Genomic DNA, 23,080 nt, shown 5'->3' on the forward strand with positions numbered 1-23,080 from the left:
TTCATCACAGTTATCCCTACCCCATCTTCCCTTAGCAGAGGAGTATAAGAAATTCATTCCAAAGGGTAATTCTTTTTTTTTTTTTAATTAGAAGCTTATCATAAGGGTGTGTGTAACTGTTTAAGCCCAGGGTACTGATTCCATACTGTCCAGTAAGGAGATTTGTGACTTTGGAGTGTGGCACTAGGCAAATTCCAGTGGTTAGAAGGATTTAATAAGATGTGTGAAGTAGGTATGGAAAGATTATCTTGGGAAGTTGTGTTTTTAATTTTCTCAGAAGAGTGTCAGTCCATTGCAAGCATCCTATATTAGAACACCTCAGTAGAGGTCTGGGGGAAATGTCTCAGTCAGTTAAGTGTTTGTCTTACAAGTAGGAGGACCTGAGTTCAGTTGAAAACCTACCTGGGTGTCACTTGTGGTGTATACAGGTTATCCTAGTATTGAGGAGAGGGAGACAGGAGGATCCTAGGAGCTCTCTGGCCAGCAAGTCTGGCCAAAATGGTTAACTCCAAGTTCAGAGAGAAACCCCTTCCTCCCCCACAAAAAAAGAAAGAAGGAAGGAAGAAAGAAAGAAAGAAGAAGAAAAGAAAGAAAAAGAATAGAAAACAATTGAGGAAGATACCCACCCAGCATCCACTGCTGGCCTCCACAGGCACTCATGTATATCCATACGCATACAACATGCAAACACATAACAATGAAAAGAAGAAAAACCTGTTAGATGGCCGGAACTATAGCCCTTTGACACCTCTTGTTAGTTTTCCCAGTTCTCTCTCTTTTGAACTGGAGGACTGTCTTCAGGAAGACTGGAGGAATGAAGGGAGAAATGCCCCTGGAAGACCCTGGGGTTGAAGTCGTGTCTGAAAATGTGAGCCCAGTGTGCACTGGTGTCCTGGTCTGTAACGTATGATCTCTTTCCTGTTGACTTGAGTAGTGTGCTCAGCCAGTCCTTTTCTCTAAATGACCACTGTGACTTACCTTTCTTCTCCAGGAGTCTCTTCTAATTTTAGAACATTATTCTGTGCTCCAAGATGCTTCCTTCTACAATCTCCAGTTATCCAGGTTCTTCCTCTCTCTTTTCTTCCTCCAAAGCTGGGCTTTGATCAAAGATTGAATTATCTGATGTTCTTCTTCATGGTAACATCAATACAGCTCAGTAGGAAGGTTCCAAAAGGCACTTCTGGTAGGGGAAATAATGAGTTCTGAAGAACCTACCAATTAAAAATTACCATCACTCTCTCCAGAACTCAGCTTCTGCAGAACCTTGACATCGTTCTTGGCGGGTATGAAACTTGGCTTCTGTTTCTGTCTGTGTGAAGTCGCTGGTTGACTCAGAACTTCTAAGTTCTTACTGCATACAGCTGCTCCCACCTCTGTAGACTGAGCCTGTGTTAATACATATCATAACCACATAGTCAGAACTTTTTTTCTGAGGGGAAGCAGAAGAGTGTAGAAGGCTTACTGTCATATGGTTGTGGGTGTATTTACCACCCAAGTTCAAAATCTCTATAGAGTGGGTCCACTGGACAGATTCCCTGTGCCATTGAAAAGTAGCCTAGGGGGTTCTTAAAGCCAGTACATAGTTCCTGCTTGCCAGTGATAGGTTTCTCATCTGGTATACTATTTGGCCATATTCCAAAGCAGGGCCTGGCACTGTGTTTATGCCCTTTTCATTTGGGTCACATTTTAAGCCTCATGTACATCTCGGTTCCACCCTTTTAGGCTGTTGGCAAGCTCATGTCTCATTTATCAACTGTCACTATGGATGGCATGTAATGAATTCTTAATAATCATTGCTGGATTAATCATATATGTTGTAAGAGTGACCGGGTGGATGAAAGAATTCATGAACCAACCAAATCTTCATATTTTCCATCCTTGGGCCAATATTGGGAGCATTTCAAAGTAGCAGCGTGGGGAAATGTCACAAATTCATGGGTGAGATGACTGTGACCTCATGTCAACTTCAGTTCTGGGCATTGTGCAGATACACACGTGTAAGGAAAAACTAGGGCTGATAAATCGTGTATGCCTAGCTTATCCTGTTCCCAGTTGTCTAATTAAAGAGTTGCTTTACAGAGTGTCAGGTAAGAGGCAATGTCGTGCTTGTCTTTAGTATAATAGTGCAGTAAACAGGACTGCCCTCTTACTGAACTGTTCAAATAGGAACACTTGGTGTGTAAGGTCACTTGTTCAGTGGCCTCTGTAGACTCAACCTGTGTCCTGGAACATCTCTTCATTGCAGATATCTGAAAGAACAAAGGATCATGCCCCCAGATACTGCATAACCAAGTCTCGCTCCTATGAACTATAGTTAGGTTTTCTTTTTCTCCCATGTGCTAGGCAAGAGGCTGCATTTCCACCTGGAATGCTCAGTATAAACTGCCGCTCTTGCTCAAACATGGTTAAGTCATTCACAACCTTTTATTGCTGGACTATTGCCTGGTGTTTATTAAACAATAACACTATTCCTGCCGTCTTTAAGAGAAAAGGGGGGGAAGGGTGGCTCTAAATGAAGTCTCTCAACCCAGACAGCCGCAGTCTGCACCTGTGGAGTGACAAGATCTCAAGAAGCCATTGTGTCCTGAGCAAGATACGATCCGGAAGTTGGTTTCCAGTTTTTCTGGGTTGAATTAAAACTTTGACATCACTTATATTCTGTGTCCCCTAACTCTACCTAACATTGCCAAATCCCTTAAAGAATTCCTTTCTCTCCAGTTTAGAGATAACAAACTATGTACATAGGCCAGACATGAGTCAAGAAAGTCGTGATATGGAAGTAACAATCAACCTAGTTGTTTCTTTGCCTCACACCAGATACCTGACTTCACACATCTTTTCACCTGAATGAGTAACACATTTTTTGTTCAAAGGATTATTTACAAAGCCAAACAGTACAGGTCATCATTCTTCTGAGGTGCATATGGCCCCATTTTTCTAAGTCCAGATGTCAGGGGTGGAGGTGGTACCTCCAGTTCTTCACTGGTACTGGATGAACCCAGGCCAGGGAACTTCATGTAGGTTCAGTGGTGCTAGCAAAATGCTAAAAGTGGTGACTAGAGTTAATTTTGCTCCTGAAAAGAAGCTGAGCTACAAAGTGCCACAGTGTCAGAGGGCATTGTTCTCCACCAGCTGCCTGCCCCAGTAGCCAGTATGTGAATACATGCTGTTGAACTTGACTCCTCCTTTGTCCTTCCTGGCCCTGTCAACTTTAAGTACCCCCGATATTATTTAGTAAGAAAGGAAAAATACACTGCAGAATTGGACATGTTCTTACACATCCAACATTCTCATCATTTAGTACTTTGACACTTAGGGGATGCCAGGTCATCTGGATCTGTGTGGGTTAGGACCACTGTAGCACAAATCTTAAAAGGTCTTATTCATAAAATCAAACCTGAAGCCAGGTATTGGGGTAAATGCTGGAAGATCAAAGAAACAGAACAAGCCACAACTTCCTCACCTCGCCAATTCCTCAGCTGATCCTGTTTCCTCAGACTGGAAGCCTCTGAGATCTCATCTAGAATGAATCTCAGCTGAACTGTTGCTCAAAAGCCTAAAAGCTTAACCAGGCCAAAAGCTTCTAGTTTCTGGTCTTCACGCCTTATATACCTTTTTGCCGTCACTTCCTGGGGTTAAAGGCATGAGTCACCATGCCTGGCTGTTTTCAGTGTGGCCTTGAACTCACAGAGATCCAGGTGGATCTCTGCCTCTGGAATGCTAGGATTAAAGGTGTCCGTGTCACCATTTTCTGGCTTCTATGTCTGTCTAGTGGCTGTTCTGTTCTCTGACCCAGATAAATTTAATAGGGTGCACAATATTTTGGGGAACACAATACCACCACAGATCACATTGCTCCTTACAGCATCTTTGGGCCTTTTGTTCAGGACTGTAAATACAGAAAGATTGGCGTTGCTTTCTTTTCCCTCCTTCCCGGTCACCTTTCTCTTGTGGATCCAGATTACTGAGTTTGGTTCTCACATCTTTTTTCAAAGTTGTCAGATTAAAATTAAAACATTAAATATTAAAATCTTTGGAGCTAGATGCTCATCCTTCAAGCCCTAGGTTTACAGAATAGAACTCTTTGTAAGTCGGCTTTCATCCCTCTGGATTCCTAGAAGGCCAGTTCCAGATCCCAGCACACACTAGTATCTTCACTCAGATAGCCAAGTCTCTTATGTGAAACAACTTAGTATTTGCATGTAACATGTAGATCCTTCCTGAAACTTTCAGTTACCCCTAGGTTGGTATACTATCCAGCACAGTGTTGGTGGTACCTGTAAGTACTTGTTAGCCAGAAAAACTTTCTTCAGTGCAGGCATTTTGTTTTGAGGCAGAGTGTCCATAACCCTGACTGACCCTACCACACCAACCTCCCTGCCTCCCAGGTGCTGGAATTGCACATGTGTACCAGCACTTTGCTTAGCCAGATGCATTTTTTTTCCCCCAAAGTATTTTCTCTCTGGCATTAGTTAAGTCTCTAGATGTGGAATACTGACTCTCTCCTGTGTGCATCTACCCTGGGTTGTTTGCCTTAGGATAGCCAGGCTGACTATATTGTCTAATGGTGTGTACTCATTACAAGTAGTGGTTTTTCTGTCAGCCAAGGGGGTCTGTTAAACTAAGTCAATGGTTCTCAACCTGTGGCTCTCAGTCCCTTTGGCAAAACTCATATGTCTAAAAATATTTACATTATGATTCATAACAGTAGCAAAATTACAGCTATGAAGTAGCAACAAAAATAATTTTCTGGTTGGGGGTCAGCACAACCTGAGGAACTGTATTAAAGGGTCACAGCAGTAGGAAGGTTGAGAACCACTGAACTAAGTGCTTAGCTGGTTGTAGTCATGATCCATGCCACTCAATGTTATGCTGGCAGGGGTTATGGGCTGTTTTTGTGTTGTGATAATAGACAGCAGCATAGTAGTTAACATTGCATTAGTAATGTTGTGGGGGGTATCTTGAATTGTTAGTTTTCAAGACATCGCATCACAAGATGTATGCGAGAACAAATGGGAAAAAAAGGCACCTGTTAGCAGTATTTGACCTCTAATATATAATTATGGAAATTTGAGTAAAGCTCAGATAAGAGGCATCATTAATGAAATGGTTCACAGTTATTAAGAATGCCAGATATGCTTGAAATCAAGTTTGTTTTTCGGATCTTGCAATATTAGGAAGAGGCTATTTACATTTTATTGTGAAAATTAATATTAGGATACTATATGGTAAAGTACAATGAAAATGTAATAAATGATGACTGCATTTTAAATTCTTTTCATTGAATTTTATGATGACATTATTATGAATGGTAAGAAATAGTAACATTATTTAAGTATTGGTGGTGGGCATAGACTTAGTGTTGCATTTTGAAAGAAAAGCAGTACTAGTGACCACTGGGCTAACATCTAAAGAACAGTTGGTATAATTTAATGATAGCTTTTGAGCTGTGCCTTAAGAATAAGAGGTTTCCCTTCATGACCATGTTACATGAAACATCTGACCTCATGAAAGATGCATTGTTGGGTCCTGATAAGAAAAGAGTGTTCCATTTCGCATCAGGTATCTCATTAAGTCATATTTTCTCCCCCTCTCCCAAATACACCCCCAGTAGTTTTTCATCTTAGTGTTGTAGACCTCTCACAGGGAACTTCCTGGTTAACATACAAGGAAACGACCCTCTTTGTATCTGCACTCACAATGAATGACTATTCTGTTCCCCAGAGCTTTGAGAATTCTGACTGCTGATTCTCACCACAGGACTGCTTCTGAACTATCTCCATATATTTCCTTCTCTGAAGTTACCGTATTATATGTACCATTTATATTAGCAGAACTAAAAAGATGGATAAGTAGTTTCTTCGAAATCTAAAGCTGTGACTCACATCAAAGAAGATTCTAAAACATGAAAGTAGGAGAGCCATCAGGAAGGCCCTGACAGCCAGAGAGCTGGTAACCAAGTGTCACTGTTTGAGTGTCTGAGAGGGCCTTCTCGGTCCTGCTTACATAAGCTCACAGCTGCACCCAGAGTGTGTTCCCTCCCTTTGACCAATTAATTCTTCCTTCATGAAAGTCTCCTGAGGAAATAACCTGACATGGTAGTGATAATTTTATGTCCACCACCAGGTGGTTGGAACACTTGGAAAATTAGAAACAGCCTGATTGTCTTTCTGGCCTTTTTTTTTTTTTCAAGGGATCAATTATGGGCTTGTTGTGAGTGTAATAAGAAAAACCTCTGAGTATATTTTCCTAGATGCTTTTTAATATTGCTATTAAGCATTAGCTAAAACAGGGAAAGTCTTGCTGGTTCCCAAATGCCACAGGAAGAAGAGTGCCCTCCTGGGGTTTGGGGTTTGGTCTCACATTTGGAGCTCCAGTCCTCCCTTTGCATTCCCCTCCAGCCCCTTGGCCATGCACTAAAGATATGGATGGGGTGAATCCCAGCACCAAGGAGACAAAGGCAGGTGGATCTCTGTGAGTTCAAGGCTGGCCTGGTCTACAGAGTGAGTTCCAGGACAGCTAGGACTACATAAAGAGACCATGTCTCAAAAAACAAAACAACTACAACCCCCAAAAAGTAAAAGAAAGACGAGAGTGGGTTCTATTAAAAGGTCCCAATGATTAAATAAGCGAAAGAAGGAGAGGGAGGGAGGGAGGAGGGAGGGAGGGAGGAGGGAGGGAGGGAGGGAGGAGGGGGGGAGAAAAAGAAAGAGAAGTGGTTTTGTTATTAACAGTCCCCTTTGCATAGCTGTCTCCCTTACCACTGTTGTGTGTTTTCCAGATTTGCACTCATCTTGCTTGTTATCTTGTCACTTATCATCCCTTCATTTAGCCTTTCTGAAATTGTTTAAATATCCTTTTCAACTAAGATTTAATTTTCCAACCTAAATATCTTGGGATTCTGCCTTTTCTTATTTTTGCCTAATAGTGGCTTTTTCCTTCAGCATGCATGAAAACAGTCAATAAAAGTCCATTGCTGACTCTATGATTATATGAAGGGTTTCTCATAATGCATGTTGGAAATGTCTTTGAAGCCCTTTTCCTGAATGGAAGGTGCCATGGCTTGTGCTTTATGGCCTTCTAATGTTGGATGGTAATCTCATTTAGCATCTGCCAGAGTGAAAACAGTGCATTAGGACAGCATAACATGCACTGCAGATCAATACAGAAGCAGATCTGTGCCATTCAGATGAGTCCAAGAGAAATGGACCCGAGTCAGTGGAGGAACTGGGGGCCAATTATGCTGATTTCCACTGTTCTTTCCCCCACTCTGCATCTAGTTGTCAATACAGGTTAAAATGTATACAAAAAGGATTTTAGATGATGGCCACACAGAGAACAGACTTCCAGACAGGAAATCAAGGGCTTGGAAGCAACACTAGTATTGATTTGTGGTGATAAAAGTATATTTTGATACACTTCAAACCATAAATAACTTGTGGACTTGAGCCTGCATGACTGAGTGCTGAGCTCAGGGTCAGTGCTTACGACTTGCATTGCTGCTTTCTAAAGAAGGAGTGGCATTAATGAGCTGCCTATTGCAGTAGTCTTGAGAAAAATAGAGACAGAGATGTGTGTAAACATATACAGTGTGTGAGTATGTTTGCTACCTGTTACTAGTGAAGGGCCATGTTCAGGCCTGTTTTTGTTCCACACCACCTTTCTGCCCCTAGACTTGGTCTTCTGTCAGCACTGGGACAGAAGCTCAATAGCTCAGTTCTCCTGTGTGAGTCGTCAGCATTGTCGGCCATGTGTTTGCTGCATTCGGCTGACTTGACGTGTATCCATACTTCATTCATCATGTACCCAGACCCAAGTCTTACCGTCATCACTTGGCCAGTGGTTTTCTAAGACTGTCTTCTGGAAGCACAGCTGACTCCTTTTTGATGCTGATGTTCATTTGTCAGGGATTAGGGAAGCTCAGGTCCAGAAAACTCCACGGACACCCAGAGCGTCAAAATCTTAAAAAGAATCGAAACCCCTGGAGTTGGACTTAAAATCTGTTCTCAGGTATTAGACAAAGTAGTAAAGTACTGAGTGAAAAAGTAAACAGTGTTAGGTAAAAATCTATGGATCATTTTCCCCTGTACATCTACTTCCTTTCTGGGGTAGTGGGAAGAAGATACCCTCAAGGACAGTCAAATGGTTTGCATTTCCACTCCAGCAAAACATACATTAGCTTATCGTGTTGGTAAAAGTATAGAGGAAACGGACTGTCACCCAAGGGCTTCCTTATTGATGGGAAATATCCCTCTGTGTTCTCTGGGGCTTTGGTGTTTGGAACCCATTAAACTTAAAGCAGTGCTACTTCAGGGATATATGGAAATAACAAATCTAAATTTCAGACAAACTGATAAGACTGGAAGCATTTTTTACTAAGCAAACTAATTTTAAAAAATACAGATTCCTAGATTAATGATTGTTTTGCAATTTTCTCTCTGTGGTTATTCTATGACTCAAGTTCTCCTGTCATACAAACAAGAATATTTTGTTTGTATAATTCATTTGGCTTATTATTTTCAAGTGTGTATTATAAGCTTTGTGGAAACAATTATGTTTGGCATGGCATGTTCACTGAGAGCAATCCAACTAAAATCTGAGACTTGTAAATATAATAGCGAAAATTTAACCTGGAGAACTTTTAGATGTTTACCCACTTTTATTCATTCAACAAGCTTATTGTATGGCTTCTATAAAAGTATCCACATGGAATAGTGAATGTCACAAAGAAAACAAACGTAGTTCCTTGGAATGTACATTCTGGTAAATGTAGGCTGGTGGATTGCACTCATTTATATTATAGTCTGTGACCTGGGCAGAGTGCAAGCGTGGACTGGGTGGGAGCAGACAACTAGTGGGAGTTGTTCAAAGCAGGTACACAGTTACACATAAAAGATGAAGAGAGTTTTCAGTCACATGTGCAAGGGTGAGAATTTGGGGGCTAAGCATCTCCCAGCTCACAAGCAGTTTGTGACCACAGATGTGAGACCTGAAAATGGACCCAGAGCATAATTTACCCAGGCTGCAGCAAGGTACAGGGTCCAACAAGGGCTCAAGGCAGACAGGAGTCTGATCAGTGTTTGCTAGCCTTGTCCATCATTAAAGAAGCAATAGAGAGCGGCTTGATGGATTACAAAGTACCCTCTGGGTGACCAGTGGAGAGATCCGGGGCTGTAGACACAAAGACCAGAGGCCATTGCTTGGATCCAGGACGTGTAAATACTTTGGATTTCTGTAATAACAGTGAGTATGGAAGACCATGCTCCAGGGGCCAGCGCTTCATGACCTGCTGGCTGTGGTATGCCAGAGTGAAGTCAGGCCTGGCAGATGAGCAAGAGCAGTGGTGTCATTTTCAGGACTAGGCTTGTGTGTTTTATTTAGTCTTTAACCTTGACCCTTACAGTGACTGAGGATGCCTTGTCTCAGTTATCTTTGTTTTATTTTCAGACGGTATGAATATCATCCAGTCTGTGCAGATCTGCAGACCAAAATCCTCCAGTGTTACCGCCAGAACACCCAGCAGACCCTCAGCTGCTCCACTCTGGCCAGCCAGTACATGCACTGTGTCAACCATGCCAAACAGGTGAGTGTGTGTGCTGACTAGACACCCGAAAAATAGAAAGCCCAGTTGTCACTGGACAGTGGTAACGACCTGACATGTGGGAAAGCGTTCTACACTCAGCTGTTCCTCATCAAGAATGTCTCCCTGTAAGTTCTGTCCAGTTCACTATCAGAAGAGTACAGATTCTAGCTAGGCCCAGTGGTTCAGGTATGTGATCCTAGCTACTGGAGGCTAGGGCAGGTGAACCTCACGTTCAAGGACAACAGCCTGAACAACTTCATGAGAGCCTCTCTCAAAGTGAAAAGTAAAAGAAGAGTGTAAGTGCTTGCCTGACGTGCTCAAGTCCTGGGTTCGAGTCCCTGTGACAGAAGAAAGAGTTAAGCAAGCCGGGCAGTGGTGGCACACGCCTTTAATCCCAGCACTCGGGAGGCAGAGCCAGGTGGATCTTTGTGAGTTCGAGGCCAGCCTGGGCTACCAAGTGAGTTCCAGGAAAGGCGCAAAGCTGCACAGAGAAACCCTGTTTCGAAACATCACCACCACCCCCCATAAAAAGAGTTAAGCACTCCTGAATTCTCTCTATTCAGGGAGAAAAATATATTAAAAATATACTTTATTGCTCTGAACCTTTCATCTTCTAATGATTCCAATGGTTATATCTTCATGGTTAATACCTCACATTCCTAAGCCACTGTTCAAAGCCAGCATGGAAGAAGGGTATAAATTAAGGAGCTAGCAAATTTGCAGTCTGTAAGTAGTAGAAGGTCTAGCAAAAATAAAAGAAATCCACCCTTCAGTCACTAATCATTCCCCCAACAGTTGGAAGAACCCTTTAGAGCAGTGTCTTAGTTAGGATTTCTCTTGCTGTGAAGAGACACCATGACCACAGGAACTCTTACAAGGGAAAACATTTAACTGGGGCTAACTTACAGTTTCAGAAGGTTAGCCCATTATCATCGTGGCAGGACATGGCAGGTGCAGGCAGACATGGTGCTGGAGAAGGAGCTGAGAGGGTCTCCATCTGGATCCACAGGAAGCAGGAGGCTGTGACACTGGTATAACTTGAGCATGTAAGCCCTCAAAGCCCACCCCCACAGTGACACACTCCAACAAGGCCACATTTATTCCAGCTAAGCCACACCTCCTAATAGTGCCACTCCCTATGAGGGCCATTTTCTTGTAAACCACCACAGGCTGCGACACACACACTCACACACCTGAGTCATATTTACGAAAGGATTTCCCTCTTTTTGTATGCTTCATGACCCTTCATAACTGCATAATATGACACTCATAAGATGCATAGTTTCTCTTAATTTATGTGCTTTAGAAAGTTAATGATATCCACAGCAAATTAACAATTTCAACAGGTCACATAATTGCTTTATAGTTGGGTGCATATGGTTTGGAAAGACATAAATTGTTGGAAACTTTTGTTCTTTCTTCTGACAAACTCTCTAGAATTGATCTTCTCACCCATCTAAATCTACACAGCATGCCTTCTTACAGCCCAATTTACTCTAGTTATAATAATACCACTTAGTGTAAATTTCCAACAGTCCATAAATATCTGAAGGGAGGGTTGCTATTGTCTAACATTATGTGGGAAAAATGTAATCAAGATTTAAAAGCCCGTGTTATCTTAAAAAGCATTGTGGTTTGCTTTTGTCTGTTACTTGCTTATATTGGTACTTAAATAACTCAGTATATGCTGGGATTCTTTTCTTTAAAGGTCTTGCTAGAGGTAATGCTGCTAATTTTAAGTTAGTGCTTGTTATTTGTCACAAACGCCTCTGATGAGCTCTTAAGTCCCCAACCTTCAGTAGCAATACTACCTGAGTACTTGGGACTTACAGATTGACTCATGGATTTTTCTAATCTGATAATATAGTGTAGTGGGTAGCCATCCCAGCATTGGCCTGGAAGTTCCAACCCCCATTTGAGGCTTCAGTAATGGTCACGCCCACAAGGCGGGGCTGAGGGAGGAAGCGGAAGACCCAGGATCAAGAGGAGAAGTCTCTCTTGGTTCTGGGACCCTGGATGCGAGAGGTAGACCGAGCAGAGTTCTCCAGAGAACACTGCCGGACTGCGCCATACCTTTGCCAGACCCTATAACCTATCCCTTCATTTGTAAGTTACCCCACAAAATAAACCTCCCTTTTAACTACGTGGAGTGGCCTTAATAGTTTCACCAATACAGGATCATCATTTAAGAAAATCATGAAATGCAACTAGTGATTGAAAAAGAGACCCACCTTCCTTCTCACGCACTTCCCAGCCTGCCGTGTGGTTTATTACTTGCAGCTAGTCTGATGAGAGTATCTAGTGTTTCACAAGTCTATGTTCAGTTGTTTGGAAGTGGATGGTAGCTGAGTAATATCAAAAAGATGAAAATCTTGCCATAGGTTGAACAACACTGGAATAGCTAAGAACGGAGAAACATGGGCCCTTTCATTTCTTCAGGCTTTAGGATTTCAAGGTCAGCTCAACTTCTACTCCTACATGTTTTTATGACACTCTGAGATGTAAATAGAAGTGGTTGCTTTTACCATTTTGCAATTGAGAGCATTGAAACCCAGGGATGTCATGATGGTAAATTTAACAACTAGTTCAAGATGCACCCCGCCATGAAAACAAAGCAAAACACAAATTTTCAAGATAAACTAACTGATACTTGTCTTGGAACAGGTGAGTTTAAGAAGAGACATCCGTCATTCACAAATACAGTTGAGACAGTGAGGGAAAACGAAAACAGTAATGGCAAAATGAGCACTGACAGGCCACTGACATGGCACACTTAGGACATGAGGTGATAGTGCCATGACCAAAGGGCCACTTGGCCGGCTGCCTTTCTGCTCCCTGTGAAAAAAATCTCATCTTGAGATCCCAATCCTGCTCCCCGTGTTAAAAGAAAGTTTGTCAATACACAGCCTACTCACTGCCTAGTGTAGTAGTTCCAGGTGGGCCAGCTCCCTTCTCCTAGCCTTCCAGTTAGGTCCAGAGAACGTACTGGACATGGAGCGAGACAGCAGCCATTAAGTCTCACTCCATTTCTGACATTGTACAAGGGTTTTCAATGTGGAATCATTACAGTGGTCCACTCCACTTTTACATGACTCACAAGGTTGAGCTTTCACAGGCCCCTGGGGTGCTGTTGGGAAGACTAATAGATTTTACTGGTAGGAAGGTTTCCGGATGTTCCTTAGCCTTGCTTTTCCTTTCTTCCTATTCCTCCACTCATTGACATTAATCTCCAGCTATTCTTAAACAGTTCCTTGTGGTTTGACGGGAGACATTTAGACTTATTGTCAGTGTATTAAGTTATGTATTCTTTATGAGGGTAAAAAAGACACTAAATTGCTCTAATATTATTTCTAAGCTGTAAAAGTTATTGGCTAGCTATTTAAGTACAGCATTTAAAATGGAGCATCAGTTGACATAGACTTGTGTCTCCCCCATACCTGCTTAACCTGCTAACTTTCTAAGCTTCCCAATATTGAATTGCCTCTTCTTGTCATTGAAGCCTGGTTCCCATTTAGTCTTGCTACACCTGACTTATATGGGACTTTGTAAACAGGGAAGAGAATGAAAAATGTCCCCAATATCTTTTTTCTTTTTTTGAGACAGAGTCCTTTGTATATGTATCCCTAGCTGGCCCCAAATTCACCATGTGACCAGACTGCCCTCAGACACCCACAGATCTGTCTGCCTCTGTGTGCTGTGTGCTGGGATTAAAGGGGTACAGTACCATGCCTAGCACTCCAACTTCTTTTTTTTTTTTTTTTTAGTAAATAATTTTTTCTTTATTATTATGTGTTTTAAATTTTATACATCAGCCATGGGTTCCCCTGTCCTCCCCCTCACACCCCCAGCCCCTCCCCTCCATTCCCATGTCCTCCAGGATCAAGGCACCCCTGGGGATTCATTTAAACCTGGTAGATTCAGTACAGGCAGGTCCTGTCACCTCCTTCCAGACTGAGCAAAGTGTCCCTGTGTAAGCCCAAGGTTTCAAACAGCCAGCTCATGCACTAAGGACAGATCCTGGTCCCAAAAAAGACAAAGAAAGACTTTCCAACTTCTATTTTGGGGGTGGGAGACCAAGCTAGCCTTGAACTCACAGAGATTGGCCTGCCTCTGCCTCTGCCTCTGCCTCTGCCTCTGCCTCTGCCTCTGCCAGTATTAAAGATGTACACCACCACCACCACCTGGGTTTAACTCCTAATTTTTAAAGTGAAGGAGGGCTGGTTTATAGATCAGCATTATATTCCCTGTGGCATCTTGCTGCCTTAACGTTAACCTACAGTGTTGTAGGCGAGAATTCTAAGCATTTTAGCATTTTCTCAGCCCTGTTGCTATTCACAAAAAAGCAAAAAAACTAATGTGATTCTCATGGAACAGTCGTGTTCACCTGATGGTAGGGATAGTGGGTAGTGCCTTTGCCCCTGTTCCGGATTATTCATGGTGACTAGTACTTTAGTTTTTTTCTTGCTGAACTGAGGGCTTGAAGCTTTATCTGCAAGAGCTGATTCTGCATTCATTATGGAGAGCAAGAGGTAGATACAGGCTCAGGAGTCATCGTCTATTTAGTAGTAGCATCTTCATTTTGTGGTTTCTAGGTTTTAGTGCCTTCGCCTCCTAGAGTTTGCTGTCAGCTGCCCTTGTGACTAGTCTGCTGCTGTGTGGCCTCAGCACATACCCTGTCCGCACGTTTACATTCCTGACAATCAAGGTGATCTGATGACCAGAGAGACTAGAAACAGTTTAGTTTCTCCAGAGCCAGTAAAGGGAAAAACAGCTGTCCCCAAACTGCTACCAAAGCGTAGCCTTCCAGGTAATAAACTCCTTTACAAAATGCTGCCTTAGCCAGCACCGGGCTCCTATTGTACCGTGATACCTCTTATTACTCTATGAGATATAGTCCTTGGGAGGTGAAGGGCTTTGGAGATGCAGTAAGAGTACATGATGGGAAGAATCAGGACCAAGAGTTTCCCAAGGGTGTGGGGTCTGCATAGGGCTTGAAGTCAGATAGCAGGGCAGTCAGAGATCCATAAGCTGTGCAGAGACTTAAATCATTACATAGGGAGTAGGGTGGAAGCCAAATACCTTTCCTTGAGACCCGTTTTCCCTGCTGAACTGTTGAGATCAGAGATGGCCCTGGCTACAGAGAGAATATAGAGTCAAGACCTTGGTCTGTGAGGCTAGATCTCAATGTGGTATTATACTTCCCAAAACTAATGTTCGGAGTCCTCTCATTTATAAAATATAAATGAAATTTCCCGTGTTGGTTAACTTCGAAATAGAAGACTACAAGGTGAGCAGGTATGGAGGAATTTGTCTAGGCAAAATTTCTTCAGCCTTCTTAAGGACACTGAATTTTACCTTCCCTGTAATTTGGACTTGTGTTCAGCTGGGCTTCAAAATGCCCCCCTATGATTTTGAGCCTGAAAAGGTCCTGGAAACATAGGGGTGGCTGTTACTTGGAAATCCAGGCTCTTGAGAAAAAAACCTAATGTCAGAGCAGTCTGTTTCATAGCTGTGTGAAGTGTGTTCTCCATGACATGTCAGCCAGACTCTTGGAGCTGGAGGACTTGAAGGTCAGAGGCCCAACCTCATCTTCTTGTTTGCACAGTTCCAGAGTGGGAATTTACCATAGTTCCAGCAGAGTACACCCCCTCGTCTGCATTTCAAACCCAGGAGGCCACAGACATGCGTGAACCTCTCAGTCTCTGAAGTGTTAAAAATGCACATGCCCATCCTCCCCCTTGAAGATTCTGAATTGGAAGGTTAGAAGTAGGGTTCAGACACCCCAAACTTTCACCAAATCCTGCAGGTTCTGTCTGTTTTCCTTCATGTCACTGTCATTAGCTACCAGTCCAGACCACCTAGCAGCAGAAGTCTAAACTCATTGTCCCTAGGAAAGCATCTAAACTTAGTCTCTGAAGCAAATGGGAAGAAGGCAGAAGCCACTCCAGTAGAAGGCTCTCCTTCTGCCCTCTGGTGCCCTCTGAAGCTGCAGGTGGCCCTGGGTAAGGAGTCACCTGAGCACTCACAGCAGGTGCCAAGAGAAGAGCACCTATCTCTAGGCTAACATCACACTAACAGTTCTCAGATTCCCTGCCTCTCTAGGTCGAGGAGCCCATCTAGTGTACTAGAAAGCACAAAGATAAACCAAGGTCAGCCATGCAGGAAGGCCCCTGATGACCTGTGTTTATTATGTTCCAGGCATTCTGTGTCCTCACCTAGTGTCATATGTTAATCTTTGAGCTGGGCTGCTGTACACAGGATGATCCCAGTCACTGCAGAGTGGCTGCCTTTCAGGTCAAGCAAGCTGTTCTTCCTTCCTCACCCACAGTCCTCTCTGGTTTTTCCTCATCACAGATCTGTTCCTTTGCACCCCTGCATTTCCTGTGTTTCCTCAGTGAAAACTCCATACTGAGGCTGTGCCTAACTCAGGACCTGCTGCTCTGTTAGCACCACCATCACCCACCCACCCCCAAATTATGAAAACCTTCCTTGGTCCACACCTAAACCTCCTGGATCTGAAACCTTGGGGAGATTCCAGGTAGCTCCTCTGCACATATAATCTGGGTGGTCTCTTTCAAAATCCCATTCTCTCTGTAATGATTGCTTAGCAATACAGGGTTGCTTCTGAAGTCCATTTAAATCTATTGAGACAGCCATTCATTGCTAGGGTAGTCAGCCTCTGCAAGAAAGCTGAGATTCAGAAACTGGCTTACTAGACGACTGTGTAACAAAAATATTTGAGAAAAGCGCTTCAGATCATTTTAATAAGTGGAAACGACACACCGGTGATCTTGAGTCTCCAGGGGCACTGTTCCTGTTTGACAGTGTGAGCTCATCAGTGGCTGGAACCGAAAGAGATTTTGGAAAAGAGCAGTGTTGATGCCTGAGCCATTCACTCCTTTGGGTAATTTGTGCAGCTATTTACAAAAGGCGTTTCTGCAGACCCAGATAGATATGTGAATGGGGAGCAGCAGTGAGAAATTCTTTCTCCACATTAAGATTAAGTGTTAGCATTTCCTAAATGAAAGCAGTGGGTTTTTTTTGTTTGGGGTTTTTTTTTGTTTTGTTTTGTTTTTTTGTTTTTTAAATATAGCTTGCAAAGCTTCCCCTCCATTCTTTAGGGAATTTCCTATGTTAATATATGCAGTGTTAATTTATGCAGTGTTGAAATCCAACCCAACAGCATCTAGTTATAGAAGATGCATAGATGGGACAGCCTGAGAGGTGCAGTATAGACCTGTCAGTCCTGGGGCTCCCTCCAACCATGGCCCTGACTCTAGCCTTCAGCAGGTCTCGTTTGCACATCTGTGATAGTAATAACACAGAATGTTTATCAGTTTATTCATCTTTTTAAAACCCCCAACTTGCTGTTGTATTTGTTACTCTGACAGCACTGGGGCCGTTTTGTAGCATCTCTGCTACCCTTTAGTATCAGCTAAGTGCAGTGTGACAGCAGGTGTATAGACCAGCCCCTCAGCTTTCCACTGAACCATTGTACCGTCTCTGAGGGATTGGAGTTTAATACGTGTGACACAGAGTGTGTGGTGACCATGCATCTATGGTCCTGTGTTCTAATGGGTTCTGATCCCCATTCAGGCCAGGGCCCAGATTGTCTTTCTTTTCAAAAGTCTACCATTGCTAGTATTCAACTGAAAATTACTCCTCTGTAATTGCTCAGGGTTGAAGAGAAAAGAATGGCTAAAATAACCTCTAAGCCCTCAGAGAACCCTTATCTATGGCTTTTGTTGTGTCGCACTAGCTGCAGATTAAGTCACAACACTGAAAAGAGGTATACTGTCACCTAGCTTTGTAGGGAGAGACAGAGCCATGTGATCCAGACCTGGCAGGTGCCACAATACTTAAGGTTCCCACTCAGAAATATGTAGAGTCCATGACCCCCAATGCAGAGCGGCCATAGAGTATCGCTCAAAGGAGGCACTCTCCAGTAGCCAGAAGCCCTAAATGGGCTCAATATAGACCTGCTTCAGACTGGCTTCCATAGTGCATATAGTAAAGAACTGGGCAGTGAGGTTGCCTGTATTTTGAGTATTTACAGAGCATCCATCTGTGTAATTGGAGAGCCTTACACAGATCAAGTCAAAAAGAGGTGAGCCTAGAAGAAATGCTATGACACTGTGACAGTGGCAGACAGTGTCTAACTTGCATGGTTAGATGTTTTATTTTGCCCACAAACCCAGTGCAGGTAGCAATGCATTCATGTGCAGTGTGCAATCTCCGGCCCCTCCACCATGTGGAGCTTTTGCTTCCTCTGCTTTGTCCTTCATTTTTTCTGGACCTGTGCTTTTCTAACTTCCTGTTTGACTCACTGGTTTGCCTGCCTTTGAGTCTATTCTTTAGTGCCCCATGTCTCCAGACCACATAGGGACCTCTAATCACAGACCCTATAACAATGAGATAACTGTCCACCCTGTGTTTCTAGGGCTCAAATCCCATTTGTTCTTCCACTCTTTGTTCTCCATTTTCTGCACCACCACCCCCCATCCTCTTTGTCTTAAATCATTTGACCCTTCTTCCTCAACCTGTAACTTCTTTCCAAAGAGTCTTGTAGGGATGCCTCATCAAAAATCAGTCCACAAACTCAAAACGAAATGTATCTTTTGCTTTTTTGTTCCCCGAGTGTCCCCTCCCACACCCCGTTCTAAGGGTCCACCTGAACCTCTTCTCGATGCCCTCCCTCTTTTCTTCCTGGGGCTTCTTGGGCCTGTGTTTTCCTTTCTATGTTCTTGCTCGGTTTCTAGTCCAGTCTGCTGGGTCTTCTACCTCCATGCTCCCTCTGTTGAGTTCACTGTGCCCGGATGTCAGGTTCAGCTTTGTGACTGCCATTCTCCTGTTTACATAGCATTGGTTGGATGCCCGTGTGTTTCCAGTGCCCAGCAGGAAGCTGTCCACCTCATGTCCATGCTTGCCCTGCCTGGCTCCTCACGTCTGTCCGTATTCTGACTGTCACGAGACATAGGGTGCAATGCCCTCCTGCGTTGTAACTGTAGAGAAATGCCCTCTGCTGTGCCAGGCAGAACTTTTGAACTCTTTCTTACCTTCCCTGAATGCAGCAGCCTGAACAAAAACCTTCTTCTTCCCAGATAAGCTTTCTTCCTGGGCGAGTTTGTTTTGTTTTTTACCATGTACATGTGTTTTACTTAATAAACCTTAGCATATATTTAGCAAATTATTACCATGCTTAGTCTCTCATTTCCCAAGGGTACTTGTCTTAACTTTCCCTTAGCTCTTAACTAAATGCAGTGAGGACTCAGTAGCTGAGCTGGTTTTCAGGTGCAGGTACATGGGAGCATGAGGACAGGATGAAGAGGCAGCTGCAGGCCTCACCTGCCCTCCTTCTGGGTGGTTTTCAAACTCAAAGGGAGAGGACTGCCTTGTCATTCCTAAGGTTCTAGAAGAATGGGGGACCAGTACCTCCTGCCCAGCTGGCTGCAGTTTCTGTTGATGGCTCGTGGTCCCCATGCCTTACTTGGGAAGTAAAGAGAGCGCACTTGCACAGTTTGGGAAGAGACCTGCCTGCAGTGCTGCTGGGTGTCGCGTACATTTGGACATCTGTATTCTACCAGAGCCAGGTCTCTGAGCTGGGGCTTGGCTCATAGATGAGATTCTTCCTAAGAGCTGTTGGGTGTAACTGCCGTACTGTGCTCCACCAACTCCAGACTGCCTCAGCACATTTCCCTGCCACTTGTAGCCCTGTTTCCAGATGTCCGTGGCAATGGAGCTGACCCACAGCTCCTCCCCACCATCCTCCAGACCACGTTCTTCCCTGGGGATGCTGGTGGCTGGGTCATTTGGAGATTGGAATTGATGAAGCAGGGTGTTGCTCAGAGGCAGTGGTATTTTGAGATGAGAAAGCATATGCTTTGTTTCATAGTTTGGAAGCCGGTATTTGAAAAGCACTGTAATCATCCCAAGTAGTTACTGCCATTTGTTTGCCCTTGCCTCCTGCTGGTAAAGACTTCCTGTTTCTTTTGCAGAGCATGCTGGAGAAAGGAGGATAAAGTTACCCCGAGAACATGCAAAGCTTCTTCAACGTTAATTCCAGAGGTGGAACATTTTTCTTTTCCTAGTATGAAAATGCCCCAATTGAAGAGAAGACCACTAAAGACAGACAGGCATTGGAAAATGGACTCGACAGAATCATAACATGTTTTGATCAACAGTTTCAGAAGCCAAGGTCTAGATCAGGATCAGTCATCAGAGAACACTGTTAAGTGTTAATGAAAGCCCCAAATGAATAAAGAGAAAGGCGGTCCACTGCACCTTTTTGTACTCTGTTTCCAACTTCCACTGACATAAAATGTTCTCTTCACTCCAGGCTCCACCATTTAGTGACCTCTACTCTGAGAAAGCTGGGAGGTGGGGGGATGTTAAACTATTTCAAATGGAGAGATAGCAGCAAGAAAGCACTGGGCTGGGGCAATAGTGTACACTCTCCTGGGCTGTGGGCCTGGGGTGTACGCTTCTCTCATTATATAGGAGCTATTTCATTGTAACTTATTATGGTGATCATGCAAGAAAGAAAGGAGAGAAAATGTACCTCTTTCACTGGAATAATGTTTATGATTGCAAGTGAAATAAGGCATTTTTATCAATGTAAAGCAAACCTTGGCTTATGCAACCTCTGTAGTGAATACTGACAACTTCACTCACTATCAATAATAAATCTATTTTCTGACAAAGACTAGCATTTTAGCTAAGGCTTTGTGTGTTCTTTGGTTTGGGTGGTGAATTGCACTGCCTTGCATTGCTATTCATTTGCATTTGCACCACAGCTCTCCAGCCACCCAGGCAGGTGAGACTTGGAGCTTGCCTCTCAGGTAGGTGGATTCGGGAAGATTTTACCAATGCATGAACCTTCCTTTCTTGGGGATGATGTAAGGTCTTTCTGCCTGGAGCCAGAAACAGTAGATAACCTTAATAAGGGCTTTCCAACCCTGTGGAACCAGGAACATGCTTAAACAATAACCAACCACTAGAGTTTCATAATTCAGTGAAACTTCCTGATTGTGACTGCATATTCTAGGATGATTGGAGCTTCATCCAGGATCTGAGTGAGCTGTTAGCTAAGTGGCCCCTCTTGGGAAACAGGAGGAAATGACTGGGCTCTGTGATGTCATTTTTTGTCATGTAGAATTTCCATGTACTTTTGTTTTGTGGAGAGGTTAACCAAGTGGTTAAGAATTTATACCAGGGGCTAGAGAGCTGGTTCAGAGGTTAAGGGCTCCTGTTACTCTTGTAGAAGACCTAGGTTCAGTTCCCAACATCCTATCTGATGCCTCACAACTGCCTGTAACTCTTTCCAGGGCATCCAATGCCCTCTTCTGGCCCCCAAGTTCACAAACCTACATACACACAGATGCACACATACATAAATGAAATTTAAATCCTTAAGAAAAAAATAGACTGTAGTAAGGTGCATCTGAGTTTGCCTTCCACCTCCTCTGCCTGCCAACTCTGGGAGGACCTTGCCTCCCCTTTACGTCTGCCTCTCTTGATGTGGAAAGGGACCAGTGGGACCCAGTGTTCAAGCACATAAAGAGCTGGAACATTTACCACATTTCGTGAGACCTAGTAAATGTGAGTTTGTGTGACTTCAGGAAAGTGGTATTTGGAGTCAGGAACATTGAAAGATTACCCTCATGCCCAGCTACTGTTCCTCTAGAGAAAGTCGGGGTGAACACCCCTGAATGTGTGCGGCTTCTTGTTTATCCAGGTCCCTGTGTTGGCAGCTTCAGAGTGGCATTGCCTCTCATCAGATGAGAAACACCTGGAGACCTGATGTTGAGTCTGACTGACAGTGGAGACCCTCCCTCCATAATTACCGAGCAACCCTGTGATTGCTGTTTAATGAAGGTTTTTTTGCTTCAGGTTCTTCTATTGGCTGGGTTGGTTGATTTTAGCTTTTAATGGTGCACAGTCAGCTGGTTCATTGAAGTGTGACTGACGGAAGCACATGTCATTCGAGAAGCAGCATACTTCCATACTGTCAGGATGGCGTCCAGGTAACAACTGCCTGAGAAGTAATAGGTACACAAAAGCAAGTGTTTACACAGTGGCTTGCCGCAGTGTTTGCAAATCAGCTAACTTGGAAATTCCCTCCTATACTGTTTTGTTTTACAGTTTGGAGCCAAGAACTTGGCTCATCCCAGGTTGCCAGTCTTGTCGCTGGCAGGGGAAGGCAGCACTGAGAAGTCAGAAAGCTAAAGCTGAGTAAGCCCGTGGATGGGCGGCTTGTCGGGCTGTCTCTGGAACCACTGGCTGTTCTTACTGTAGATGTGCATGGTGGGTGCATGTGTGAAAAGGTAGCACTCAGGACATCAGAGGGTGGGGCGATGTCTTTTTCTAAATCCTTACAGACATCTCTATGTGTGGTTTCATAGCTGTGGCTGGGCCACCCTGAACTCTTAGGACCCCCTGAACTGCTTGGGAAGAATGTTGTGACTTAAATGAGGCTCCTGGAGTTCCCATTAAGTAGAACATAATCTTAGACTACAGTAGTTTGACATGTCAAGTCAAGAATAAAGTGCCTAGAAGGATGCTTAGCTGGTACCACCCTCAAGTCCCTAGTGAGCTTGCAGACCACAGCTGGACTGGAGCTGCATGTGTCTTCTTTGAGAGGCCAGTGATTACAGAAAACTTAACATGGAATGGTTTAGAAATGATTGGCTGATCTTTAATAACTCCATGTGTGGCATATGGCCTTCAGTCAGCTGATGAGACCCCTCTACAGCAATCCTAAGTAGTGTTTGGCCTAGACTTGAACAAGCAGTCACATGGTTTAGAGTGGGGGTGGGGACATGCTTCAGCCTAAGGTAATGGCCTTTGCCTAACACCTACATGCCATGAGCCATGAGAGCAGACCCTGGAGGAGTAAGTTCAGTAGACCCATTATCTAACAGAGGAACTCTGGCTAATAACAATGTGCTGTACTCTGGAAAACAAAGAGTAGAGCAGCTAACAGTTCAAAAGGGGCAGCAGCAGCTGACTGACTCAGGGCCAGTGAGTTGGAAATTAGGACTCTAGACTTTCTGTCCTGACTTGAAATTTGGAGTAAATGGGTTGAAATTCATCCATAGGCTCTAGATGTCCCCTTCCCTCCTACCAAAGCCCCTCCACCTCTCTCCTTGCCACTTCTTTCTCCTCCAAGCTCTTCTGTGTGTTCAAGCTCCCCCATCTCCCGAGGCTGTAACACAGGGGTGCACAGGTCCTTGGAGGTGCCAAGCCCTCAAGATTCTCACTGGAGTGTCTCGCTGTGGTCCTTTCCTTTGACTTAATTTTTTTTTTTCTTTTTTCATCTTCTCTTTTAGTTCCCAAGTCTTCAGTTCTGTATGGCTGCTCATCCTTTAACAATTCTTTATGCTTACCACAATTACTTAAATCAAGTAAATGGGACTATTTCTCTAAAGAAAGAATAAGGGCAAAAGGCCATCACTGGTCCATGATATTTACTCAGCCAGCGGTCAGGTATACCCAGCT

At 43.8% G+C, this 23,080-nt stretch overlaps 1 protein-coding gene across 2 annotated transcripts in view; it reads left to right on the forward strand.

The window, feature by feature from the left end:
- Positions 1-20,296, forward strand: part of Chchd3 (coiled-coil-helix-coiled-coil-helix domain containing 3) — a 284,864-nt gene extending 264,568 nt beyond the window's left edge. For both annotated transcript variants that reach the window (XM_036181401.1, XM_036181402.1), the window contains 2 exons: positions 9,448-9,583; positions 19,579-20,296. In XM_036181401.1, coding sequence (XP_036037294.1) covers positions 9,448-9,583; positions 19,579-19,602 — 160 coding nt within the window. In that variant the 3' untranslated portion in view covers positions 19,603-20,296. The remainder of the gene's footprint in view (positions 1-9,447; positions 9,584-19,578) is intronic.
- Positions 20,297-23,080: the final 2,784 nt, after the last annotated feature.

Source organism: Onychomys torridus, chromosome 3, assembly GCF_903995425.1.
Source record: "Onychomys torridus chromosome 3, mOncTor1.1, whole genome shotgun sequence".
NCBI classification, from domain to species: domain Eukaryota; kingdom Metazoa; phylum Chordata; class Mammalia; order Rodentia; family Cricetidae; genus Onychomys; species Onychomys torridus.